General features: G+C 37.6%; 1 protein-coding gene across 20 annotated transcripts in view; it reads right to left on the reverse strand.

The window, feature by feature from the left end:
- Positions 1 to 13,051, reverse strand: part of LOC118512066 (solute carrier family 41 member 1) — a 39,184-nt gene continuing 26,133 nt past the window's right edge. For 5 of the 20 annotated variants that reach the window (XM_036055960.1, XM_036055971.1, XM_036055952.1 and 2 more), the window contains 9 exons: positions 11,616 to 12,937; positions 5,921 to 6,318; positions 5,217 to 5,267; positions 4,404 to 4,728; positions 4,193 to 4,339; positions 3,975 to 4,122; positions 3,689 to 3,894; positions 3,472 to 3,620; positions 824 to 3,410 (listed from right to left, as the gene is read on the reverse strand). In XM_036055960.1, coding sequence (XP_035911853.1) covers positions 3,129 to 3,410; positions 3,472 to 3,620; positions 3,689 to 3,894; positions 3,975 to 4,122; positions 4,193 to 4,339; positions 4,404 to 4,728; positions 5,217 to 5,267; positions 5,921 to 6,318; positions 11,616 to 11,955 — 2,046 coding nt within the window. In that variant the 5' untranslated portion in view covers positions 11,956 to 12,937 and the 3' untranslated portion in view covers positions 824 to 3,128. Of the gene's footprint in view, positions 3,411 to 3,471; positions 3,621 to 3,688; positions 3,895 to 3,974; positions 4,123 to 4,192; positions 4,340 to 4,403; positions 4,729 to 5,216; positions 5,268 to 5,920; positions 6,346 to 11,615; positions 12,938 to 13,051 lie in introns of all 20 variants that reach the window. The other 15 variants (XM_036056052.1, XM_036056059.1, XM_036056043.1 and 12 more) reach the window with 10 other exon arrangements.

Genomic DNA, 13,051 nt, shown 5'->3' on the forward strand with positions numbered 1-13,051 from the left:
TTGGTTTTAGCTATTTTTATTGCAATGGACCTATGTATGTACATTAGTATAATCCTGTTCAGTTCTGGGCTTCTTCTATTTCACCTGGGTTCATTTTAATCGATGGTAACCCTCTTAGAATGAGATGAGATGTGTACAACGCTGTTAGCGGCATCGTATTATCTTGTTTTTTTAGCCTTCTGTGCCTTCGCTGCCCTTGACTCCACCAACCATTCCTCAGTTGCTAAGTTATATCCCAGTCACACTATAGCCTAATTAACACGCATTCAACAATCGACATCTATAGGCATCTATAGAGGAATTTGGTTTTATGTGTAATTTTATGCGGTTCTCTTCTTTGCTTATTTTGTTTTCCATTGCAGATGTATTTGGGACAAATTTGTGTTTCTATAAGGAGCTTGTGGGGCTCTAGTTAACTGCATTATCGCTCGACATACATCTTTTGGAAGAAATTTTTGATGGAACGAACATCTTCCTGTTATCACAATATATCTGCATTCCCTCCGAATACGATTTTGTATTCCACTTTACTTCTCTTGTTTAGTGCCTTATTGCTTGTTTAATTATATTTGTGTTGTCCTTGTTCTGTGTAGCCGTGAAAAAGCGAGTTAGCAGAAAGGAAGGACGTGAGGATAGAAACCAAATTAGGTTCAAACTCATACTAAAAACCCAGTTTTCAAACAGTTGAGCATCACATATTTTTACGGGATGCTTTATGCCATTATTACTTAAAATCGTTTTAATTCCTTCCTCGGAGTGTAGTTTATTCTACATTTCGGCCGACACGAGGTTGTTATCTTAAGCTGCTGCTCGACGAAATTGGTTAAACAGTATCACTAACGAATATTGTATTTCATGTACGGTTAAAACAATTGCCTGCTCCAATTATTTATCCGTTTCGAGGACACATCCTGCCTTGATCTTTCATGCCAGCTGTTCCTTATTGCTGGGTTGTTTACAACATTATTGTCACAGATAAATCCTACCCTATAGATTGACGTTATTTGCTCAACCACTACGAACTGTTTGTCGACTGTTTTTCCCTTTTCATTTAATTTCTTTTCAGGCAATCTCCATTCTCATTCCTGGTTTTGTCACAGATTCAGTTGTGCCAATTTCCTTTTTCCCCAGGGATGATTTCAATTGTGTGAATAGATAGTTCCATGTTCGAGTAGTAAGTTGGACATAACACCCAAGGAGAGTCAGTACAAATCCTGCAGAATAATGGGACATCTTCCTTCTAATCTCTTTTTCATCTTCCAAATCTATACATTTATTTTCCACCTTCGTAAGAGAAGATATTGCTTTACTAACTTCAATTTTATTTTGAATTATATCATTTCTCTTTCACTGCTTACTTACAACGATCACTTTCATAGGCACTTCTTTGTGACATAAGTCAAATGTACTGACTCTCCGCATCAACTCGCTATTGTGCGCCCGCTAAATTTTCCCATCGTAGCTGAATGCTTTTGTGAGCAATAATTTTGTTTCAGACAAGCTCTCTTTATCATCTTCACATTTCTGTAAATTCTTTATATCTTGCACATTTTGCTGATGTATGTTTTCCGTTATTGGTATTTCGGAAATAACTGTCGCTCTCATTCTCTCGCTTCGAACTCAAGGGACCGTTAAGATAATCGTTAGCCATCTACATTTTGCTTTCCAATTCCTTCGTTAGTTAAAAACTTTGTAATGGTTGTGCTCTTTGGTACGAGGCCTCTACGCTACTGTTGTGCCTGTAAGTGGACGAAAAAATTGGTTGTGGAAATGAGTGGTTTGGAATAATTGTAGAGGAACGAACAAATTTCTTGCTCAACAGAATACTGCTGGATGGTGTTAAGTAGCATTATCTGTTATGCGATACAATTTAAACAGATTGAAAAGGATGCCCTTAACCAAAATACTATAAGATTAACAGTAATAGCATTGAAGCTCTGATACATTTTTTAAATTTGCAAACTTGTTTTTTCCCTTTCTTTGTGTTACGATTTCGATTGACATTAAGTATCATTTACGAAACCGATAGTAAAAATCCAAAAGAATAAAAAAGGAATATTCTGTATCGAATTTCAAACAATTTGCTGACATGTTGATTTCAAATGTAAAATGTTTAAAGCGCCGTCTGCTGGCTGATAAGGTTTATTGTACATTTGGTTAATAGTCAACAGCATTGCATCCTTCGTGTAATCGACACGTTCGTTTCCAGCCTTACAATTTTTTTGTTACTTGCCGATAGCCGCCCTCCCAAAACGATCACCATATCCTTTGAAAAAAGGTTCTTAGTGTACTGAGTTGAATTAAATACTTATATTTATATAGGAGATTGTACTTGTTCCTAATCTCCAAAAGGATTACAAGGCGTTACATACAGCGAATAAGAATGTAGGTTGTATGTGACGCTCACAACTAATGCGGTGGCACTAGTAAAATAGCATATCATGCAGTGCAATAAATGTTCACTGAGAGGATGGTAATAAAACATCATGCAATGAAAAAAAAAAATCGAATGAATGATATTGGAAATGAAATAAACTTATTGGAAGCAGTTGTATGCACTAAACGGTTAGCAATTTGTTAAAATAAGACAATAAAGAAAGAATAAAATGATTTCCATCCATTAATACTGTTTCCTTCTTTGTGGTATTCCGAAACTAATTTCATTTACATACATTATTCCTAAACTGGCTGCCTAATCCGTTGAACGTTTTACCAACCCCTTCCTTACACCCTGTCAGGTTAATTACAACAATTTTTGTTTAAAATCCTATTACACAACAGGCAAAAGGTGTTTGGCCGTTTATAGTCTTTTAATAACTTCATTTTTGGTGAAAATTATTATCCATAGCTGGGCACTTTGAACACAAACAAACAAAATCCTTTATATACACATATGAATTACGAATGAATTATAATTATATCGCTTGAAGCGTTCTAATTTCCCCTATACGTCTGATTTCAAAAACAAAAACTAAATAACATACTGTTTAATGGGTGTAGTTGTAGCAACGGATTCATGCTTCCTATTTTAAGGACCTTATTGTTAATTGGAAGAAGCAATTCATTGATCATTCTATAGCATTGCTAGCAGTGCACAGAATAGAATATCGAAGAGCAGTGGCTAGTTCCTATATGCCACTGCCATCATGTATTAGACCTGTCAGTGTACCTCCACTAATGGTAGTCATCTCGGGTGTAGATAGTAGTCCAAATCCATCGACGGTTTCGGTTGACTTTTCACCGTACGGGTGACCTATAGAGCGGAGGAATAGGAACGCCAGCATCAGGAAACTTGAACCAAACAAGTCTCCCAGTGCAGTCAGGTATGGGATAGCCGAGTTGTCTGGATCGATCTTCCATTTCCACATCAGGTGGATAATCACATGTGCAATATAAAGAAGCAGCATAATCTAGGAAAGATAAAGATTCAAGATCAAATTTCAAACAGCTAGAAGGTATGAATGTATCTACCTGTAGCGTGCTAACAAACAAATAGGACAACACGAAAGGAACGCCAATGGTGGAGCGCGACATGTGAATGTAATCGGCTACAAAGATAAACAACACTTGACCGGGAATTGACATCGCAATAAGTATCCGTGCGGTTCTAGCATATGGAACTGAAACGATAAGAATATGTTTGTAGTTTAGTCCATATTCGTTTGTCATCGATTCGCAATCCACTTACCTCCATGAAACAAAGCTTTCCAGGGTAGCTCAAAAATCTTAGCGTGCGGTGGTATAATACCAATAATAGAGCTCTGGTGAAGCATAGTAGATATCTTGCTTGCTTGTACTGACACAAGATTACCGCCGATACCGTTAATGATCGGCTGAAACACAACGAAACCGTTGAATATACCAACGGCTTTATCCAGAACCAGGCCGCCCATTCTGCAGATTAAAATCAATCAATGGTGTAATTAATTATGCTTTGCACTGTGTTTTGGTTGAACCGGAAAATGATTACTTACCCGCTGATAAATAGCGCAGATAGCACGGGAACCCATCCTGTCGAAAGTACGGATCGTGTGTATTTGTTACGGTAAACGAGGAGCATCCAAAATGGCAGCAAAAACACATAAACGGCCACCATCACAAACGTGACCCAAAGGTGTGTATCTAGAAACAGGGTTTGATAAGCAAACATTAATGTAAGATTAAAGTAAATTGCTGCGCATTAAAGTCTTACCAATGTTTTCGAACAATAGCGTAGCCATACCGGCTAGCAACGATATTGAAACCACATCGCCAATCGATGCCGCCAAAGGCGTAGCTAAGTTATCGGGGTTCATTGATGTTCTGCTTGAAATAAGGATCACAGCCACTAAGACGAAGTCTGCGCAGATAAACAAATATAAATTATTTTTGTACGTTCAACTGCAAAATGGGAGGGACTATACCTAGTACAAAGCAGGAGCTGGTGGCAGTGAACATGGCCGATGCTGTTAGCAACATAACGTGATCAAAGATTATGGTTCCATTTATAATCGCTCCGACGGCAACGGCAAACATGGACACTATGAAAGAAGCTACCGTTGCCTGCACTTGTACTAATGCTATGTTGCCGAGTATCATATGAAAGATCTCACGTCTTCCTGACATATTGCCAAGGTTTGCCTGTGTTGAAAGACGTGATGCCAGGCACATATCCAGATTACCTTTCAGGCCTAGTAACGATGGCACCAGAATGAACAACTCCGAGATATGAACGAATACTTTCCAATTCTTGTAGTTGGCAGGATATGTAAGAAAGAGACGGAATACAATATAAAATACAAATTATTAGACAGTGGATATGGTTGTTTCTCAGGAGACATTAATTCAAACAAGTTAGTGCATTAGCATAGTAGTATGTAACCTTAAAATAAGTAAAAGTCATCGTAATCAGTATCAAAATCAGTAATCAGTTAAGTTTGTAGTATACATATTTCTGATTATGATAATGAAAGAATATCGTTCAGCTTTCGAATGGTTGATCGATGTAACAATCGATAAACGTCAGACTCATGAAAAACTAGATCATTAGTATTTTAATTCTTAAAAAGGGGGTTCATTGGCGCTTCAATAGTTTGCTCCAACGTTCAGGCAAGTTGTAGTGAAGCACTTATAGGTTATAATCTAAACAAGCCAAGCATCGAGCAATTAAATGAAAACCTTTCAAATAATCACACACAATTATAAAACAATAACTGAATGCACAAATTGTACCCTACCGAGTATCTGAGAGTGATCAGTCCCAAGTCTACATCCAGAGGAGTACTTCCCTGAAAGTTAAGATAACACCACTTGACGACAGATTTTATATCACCTAGGTTCAATCCTTTAGTATGCGGATGCAGATGGTTACAAGTGTCTGAGTCTCGTTAATATTTGCCATATGAATCATGTGATGGTCGTCTTTATGATTCATGGAAAATGTGTTACATACTTTAGGGTTTCATGAGAGTGGAATCCAAGAATTCCTCATACTTCTCTCCGGTTCTAATGATGATACTCAGGAATGTACTCGAACTGTAATTAACCATTAGCCCTATCTAATGAGTAACAGAACTATAAGGAACTTTTATATATTCTGTAGGCAAATAAGAAACGCTTTAAGACGCGTCAGATTTTATTCACGCCCAGAATAAATTCGAATTATCGGAATAAATCCCAATTACTACAACAAAGAGATTTTCTTTTACATCCGACACAAGGAAAAAGGTTCAACATCCGTTTTATCTATCTACTATTGTACTGCAAGATGCTGTCGCTATTCCGGAACAATATTTACGCAGGATAACCTACACCTTGATGTGGGCTATCGCATCAAACTCTAGCCCTAGGAAAGGCTAAAACCTTGTAATGCATGAGTACATCACCCTGATAGGGCGTCTGGAAAAGAAGGTTGTACATTTACCGTTCAGATGCTATTTACCTCAACATGACCTAGGATGATGCCTGCGCCGATGGTGCCTACACCGGCAACGAAGAATGGTATGGCGATCTGAAGTGTCATGTACCACCACTTCTCTTGCAGTATTCCGGTCCCATGACCATGCTCTCGACCTGTGCCACCATCCCCGGCACCACCGTCATCCGTACCGGTTCCATTTGCACCGACAATGCTGCCACTTCCAACAACGCACTTCTGCTCAAGAGGTCCACCATCACTGGTTTCATCGGCCAGACTTCCGGAGCAGCCGGTACCGCCACCACCGCCGCTACGGTGATCGCCCCGGTCCGGCTCGGAAGATGCAATAGAAGTCGTTATTATCGAGCTCAGCGACCCCGTTGTGGATGCGGGTAGGGTAGTGATTTTAACCTTGCCATCACCTGTTGAATTAAGAGAGCAGAGAGGTACTTCATTACATTCATTTTTTTTATCTTATTTTATGTAATGGTGTTTTAATGACTGCAAAACTTTTTCCATGTATTTCTGAGTAGTTCTTTTGTGATGTATGGCTAATTGCATATAAAGCAAATCTCCGCAGTACGCCATACTCATATACACCAATTCGCTTTGTGCTAATGTTTCAAAACTATAATTCATAATTATTTTTATGAATAAAAACATTTTTAATTTTTACACTTTTAATATAATATTGATACATAACAATGCCAACAATAAATTCCTAGCAAAATTATGTTTATTCATGTGTGTCAAGCATGAGCATTAACCATACATACACAAAATGTCATGTAGATATTGGTTTTCAGGAGCAATTCGATGTACGCTGAAAAGTTCAGTCCCAAGTATTGGCATTTAATTTGGAGCTACTGTATAACAAACTGTTTGTTTTGCAGGAGTAAGTGTAATAGTGAAGCAGAAGAGGAATAAAAAAAATCCAATTTAATATTGAATTCTGCAAAAAGCTATGGTTATTTTGTCGTGCAAACTAAAACAAATCTTGGACGAATGAAATATTTCCATTTTTATTACTATCTTTATTGCACATGACATAAACTAAGGTCAAATAAAATGTTGTGTGGAATTGTATTTTGTTTTATGTTGTATAATGTAACGCCAAGCATGATTTTTAAATTTTAAGCGTTTTGTGTGATGAACCAAGGAAATTTGAACCATTTTAGACAATTCTGTTCAAAATTAAATTAAATGCACTGAAATGGACTGAAATGTTGAAGTGCTTTGTGCTTTGGCAGTTACAATACATAAATTTTACAGTTAAAATACTTGAAATTATACCCTCACTTTTGAAGAAGTCCTTGACCCTGAACAGAATCTAAAAATGGTACGAAAGTTGTTGGTTCATCTCTGGATACCCTGTATTGATATCTTTACAAAAAAGGAACGTCATAAAGATAAAGCTTAAAATTATGCACTAATACATGCGAAACTATTCCAACGGTATAGACGTATTTTAAATATGGAGTGTCGGACAAAAGAATTAGACTGTCTAATTTTGTGAAAGTATAAAAGTGAGATTGTGATGCTGATATTGTAGATATTGACTCCTTCTTTTGTAACACATAGTTCAAGATATTAGGAATACGAATATTAGAACTATGATTGGATAGATGTTGGATGTTTAGAAAATTGTTTTATTCATTTTCTTAGTTTTTGTAACACAAGGCTCGCAAATTAAAATATTTTTTTTTTAAATAAATTTCCCCACTCTACTATACCGAAGGGAAAAGTAGTTCGAAAACGGCTAATGGAGCAGTCTTATCGTTTTGTCCGTGAGTGTATTTCTGCATATCGGTAAGAAGTAATGTACACTGCTGGATATCCATTAGTGCCGTCTATAAAAATATGGTGCTATTCGCTTCCGACAATAAGCATTCGTAGCTTTCCGCACAGCATGAATAAAGTATTTCAATGTCTCACGACATATAAAATACTATAAATTGAATCTCAATAGTTTAAACGGATAAAATAAACATGAAGCTAGTATGCTGGGCGGCTGGAATGGAGGCGAGTAACAAAAGCTTTGTAAAATGTTGTAAAAAGTTAAGACATATATTTACCAGCTTTAAGTTTAAAAAAACGTGAGTATAGTGTAAAATTGCCTTACAATCATTATTAAAAATTAGTGTTTAATGAACTATATCAGTCGTAGTGCTGGGAAGGCGTATGGTAGAACAAACTTGCAGTATTAAAGTCATCATCACCGGTACAATCATAGTCATAATTTCCTAATTAGGGGGGCGATAGTTTGGACCTGTTATTACGGTACTAAATAAAGTGACAAAGCTCTCCACTGCAAATACCGCTTGGTTAACGTGCCCGGTGTATATCTCAGTTTTATTGTGCCTTTTTTGTTCCATCTCTGGCAATTTTAACCACGGGAACTGAACATTGTTATAAAAGAGTATACACTCTTTCTATAACACTCTCTCACAAGTGGGGAAAAAAGCGTGGAATAACAATAACAAACAAGTTTTAGGTTTGCATAACACTTTCGTGCGGATAACAGTGCAATTATGATGAGTTGATTTTTTGTCGAAGTAAAAGCTTTTGTCGCTAAATAAAGTGTTATTCAATTGTTTAGTTAGCCAAGAAAAAACAAACACAAACAAAGATTTAAGAGAACAAAGTAGGGGAAAACAAGGCATAGAACACATCATTTGCCTTCTACAGTGACCGACAATATAATAAGACCACTTGATGTTTTAAAATCGTAAAATTAAGGTGAGGGTGTCAGCTTTTAACGGATCGACTTAGTTTTTTTTTTGTTGTAAAATTTAGTTTCAGATATTGACAAAACGTTTCTATCATTGGATCAAACGATATATCGATTTTAATTATCCAAATGTAAGTATACAATAAAATAAGCCTATTCATCAAACTTAAATCTTCCATTTTTCAATCTCCATTTATAAACCTTCACATAGTCTTGGTATGTTATCAGAAAGTTAGATTTTGTTGAGTTGCAATTTCTTTAATATATTTAAGTTTTTCTACTTAATGATTTGTGAATTAAAAATAAAAAGAATAAAAAAATAATTAAAATAAAATTTTGTAAATTTGTAAAAAAAACTAAAATGGAAATAAAAAAATAAGATGTTGAGGATGCTGTTGTCAACGTTTTGTTTGAAAAATCGAAAGAAGTCTTTGAAAATTAGGTATAAAAAAATCGGGTCTTATTCTATTGTCCATCACTGTATATATCATATCATGTATATATCAGAATAAATTCACACGAGAAAAAACTCTCAAGCACTTTTATTATATTAACTTTTCATATATTTCTTTAATTTGTAGAACTTCAAAAATATTATCGTGTTAAAAATAGCAATTGTAACACGTTGACTACATGTGATGTGGATGTTTGTAATAATATATCCAACCACCCGCTTATCATCATTTCTTTTTTATGTACCTCGACCATTCTGTTCTCGTTTTGCCTTGAAGTGAGAGAGAGCTAATTGATGCACGACTGCTGATGTTGATCGTTTCACGATCAGTTGATGATTAAGCAACGTGCTGCAACGTAGCAACTGGAAGCAGTTTGTGTTTGGATGCACCATTTATGTCACGTGGACAGTATGTTATTATCGTGTATTCAGATTTTGCTACGTTTTTAGCGAAAAGCCGCACTAATTAATCAAGAGTTTGCAGGTATCTGGTTTTGGTACTGCAATAGAAAAAAGAACTGACCTTCTCATTGCTCGCGTGTGTACCAGTGCTAACTGAGCTGGTAAATATGATTGCACGAATTGACAGTTTGCCTATCATTCTGTGTGATGTGTGGTATAAGCACTAACGATCATAATGCTACCGCTAGAACGCCTTTTCCGTACGTCTCGCTTAATTTAGGTGCAGCTTCCTCAAGGTCTCCCAGGTGAGAAAGAGGTCCAATTTTTACAGCTACAGACTTGCCTGACCATAAACATTGTCAGACACGGTGCTACTATCTTCTCAAGTGGTAGCACTGATTAAGGAACAACCGCCAAAGTCCGGCGACTATAGGCACGATAATTCTCAGTTCGCCAGGCCATGCACACATTGTTTGTAATCAGAGCACGAGTTATATCCTCAGTATCAGTATCAACCCGTCGCCTGGCTACTTGTTCAAAGTTTTGTTGGGCAGTGCCTGTTACACCTGGAATACGGTCAGCCATAAAATCTAATCTTGCGGTTTCTTTCCATTTGAGGTGAGCCGGTCGGACAGCTGGTAACGAAAGAAATAATTGCTCAAAATGCAATACAGGCATGATGACACACAATTGTTAGGAGTTTCAACTACCCATACATCTATCATGATACTGTAGACCTGTAGGAAGCAAACAATTCGCATTTCATCGTGTATACTTTAATGAATCGATGAAGATTATGGCCCGCCGGTTTGCACATTTTACGGAAATAGGCTAGTAGTGATCAACTCCCTAACAAGCCTTGGTGACGCGCCTGTTGCATAACGTAAGGCAGCTATTTCAAGAGTACATCATCGCCCAAAAAATACGATCCCTCAAGGTCTGTGCACCACCACATGCTAAAGATCTTAGGCAGCGGTTAAGTGGCCGCAATAGACATCCTAGATGGCTCGTGTGTACTACCACCCTGTCAATAGGAGTGGTTGGTAGAAAGCTTGTGTTTTCTTGTGCGAACTATAAAGGACTGCCGAAAAAGAGATGTTTGTTTTTAAAAATGTTTATATGATATTTTTTTAAACTTTAAGATGCTCCTTTCTCCTATAATGTGGCTGAAAACTTCAACATTATCTGCAGTATTGTGCACCATTTCGTTGTTCATTTGGGTTGGTGCTAGCATCAGTAATTGTAAAAAAACGATTTTATTAAATAAGCCTGAAATATGAGCTTGAGGTGCATGTTTCATTAAATGTAATTTACCAGAACTACAAATATTCAACGAGCAAACAACGCATGAAATTAATGCAGCTAGGGAATTTATTACAGGTAGTATAATTAGGTGTTTCATAAACGAAAATAAGCCTTGTAACGTATGAAGTTAAGTGTAGCAATTCTTAACCAAGTAAAAACGATCGATAGCAATCATCTCATTCGAGGTCTTCGCACTACAACCACGAAATGTCACGGCCAACCATTTCTGGTTTCCTGTGATTTGTTTTTACCCATAGTAGGATAATCAGTCCAGCGTACGGGGAGGCGAACTGGATGGGATTTGAATTCCGCTCCTGTCGTGTGACGAACGGCGCCGCTATTGTCTCGGCCCATTATATGGTTATTACAATAGAGAACTTTGATAATTCAGTTAATAACTTAAATCATCGTTGAAATATTGTTTAAACAAGTAACAAAGCTGGTTAGGATTTTAAACAATCACATGGTAATCTGATAATTGACATTATGCTTGTTTTTTGACGATATTCAAGCTATTAACGTCTGTAAACAAAACAGTGTAAATGATGCTTTGAAAGATAGTTTAAATAATTGGCCTTAAAAAGTAATGAAGGACTAATTAAAATAAAAAATAACGTAGGCAAACATATTTTAATACAATTCAATATGATATAGCAGCACCATTAAAAAAATGGAGAATTTCTTAATAAAATTGAATTATTGACTAAATATAAAGTTCATCCAATCGGAAAACGAATTAAGAATTAAGTGTGTGTAGAAACAGAGATCAAGAGAAAGAGAGAAGGTATAGAAAAAAGAAGAAAAAATATAACAGAACGAAAACTCACCACTTCCACCGTAAATTGTAAACGGTCTATAGCTATCGTCATCAACGCGGTAGAACTCGGTGGCACCACGTGTGTCGACCTGCAACCCATGACCGAGATCGTCCCGGAACGCGTGTCCCGTATCAAGCGGGATTGCCGCGATAGATTGCGGAGCAATTACGGTCCCTGCACTGGAAAAGCTTGAACGCTGACTGCCAACGTGCGAACCGACTGGAGCAGAGCTTTGACTGTCCAATAATATTACATCCATGGTATCGAACGCGATGACACTATCCCTGTGAGAGTTGGACCCTCCAACGATTTCCGCCAACTCCGGCTTCAATGTATCCTTCGGCTTCATGCTTTTGATCACCTTGATACCAACACTAGTGCGCACGCTTTTTTTGAAAGGGGAACCACTTTAGACGAACTGCACCAGCAGTATGATGTGGACGTAAAAAATATGTCAATCGTGTTGGAGCTTATGATGTGTAGATAATTTGTGCTTGTATAACTCCAAAAAAGCGTACAGATCGTCGACTTGAGTTCGTCACAGATTTCGTCCGAAGCTAGCTGCTGCACACTAGAATGTGGCGTTGTCCTTGCAAACTCAAAACTGCTAATATCTTCCAGCCGTTGACAAATCAATTCGTTGTAAATCAGTATTCAGTGTTGAATTTGATAGTTTCCGGGCGTACAGAACATAAGACGTGGGTTGTCAGATCTACTTTCTTTGCAGGCAATTGGGGCTTATCTGGTTGTCTGATACAAATATATTTTCACGATTTAAACGATGGATCAACGGCAAGTTCGAGGCCTTGTGTTTGTGTGATTGCGTTTTGGTATTGTGCCAGTTGAGACTATGGACTTATTTGTACGCTTTTCTCGTTTGGGGAATATTCGTTATGAAGGTATTTTTTGTGTTTGGTCGTCTGGTATTCTATATTTTCTATCGGCACGGAAGCTTGCTTCGACCGGATGTGACGAATACGCCCATACCCGGTGGTATGCAGAGGAGCGCAGGGTCGAACGGTGTGCAGCGGCGTCCCCAGTTCACTTTCACGTTGGGGCCCACTGACACTGACCGTCGTTTACCGCGTCCGCAGCTTCCTGATAACTCCAGACTGAACCGTTCAGTTTTGCGTGCCTTAGCAGAATTCCTCCGACAGCGTTGCCGACCTCTGTTTTGATCAGATCGGATGATCAGAGGTCTAGATTACGGGAATCTTTCTTATCGTTTGGAGTTGACTTGGAACTGGTGTAAACGTAGCACAATGCGGCTGTATCCGTACTGTTTTTCTCCGCAGGTTTTGCCACTTGTCGATGTCGGATGTTACGATATGCTATTGTAAGATGAGACAGAGACAAAGTCAATGAGCACAAAGTGGCGGCTTATAGGCGATTAAAACAATCCATAACTTTAGATCGAAGAAACAGTTTCACAAACGATAACGTAT

This window comes from Anopheles stephensi, chromosome X (genome assembly GCF_013141755.1).
Source record: "Anopheles stephensi strain Indian chromosome X, UCI_ANSTEP_V1.0, whole genome shotgun sequence".
Taxonomy (NCBI): domain Eukaryota; kingdom Metazoa; phylum Arthropoda; class Insecta; order Diptera; family Culicidae; genus Anopheles; species Anopheles stephensi.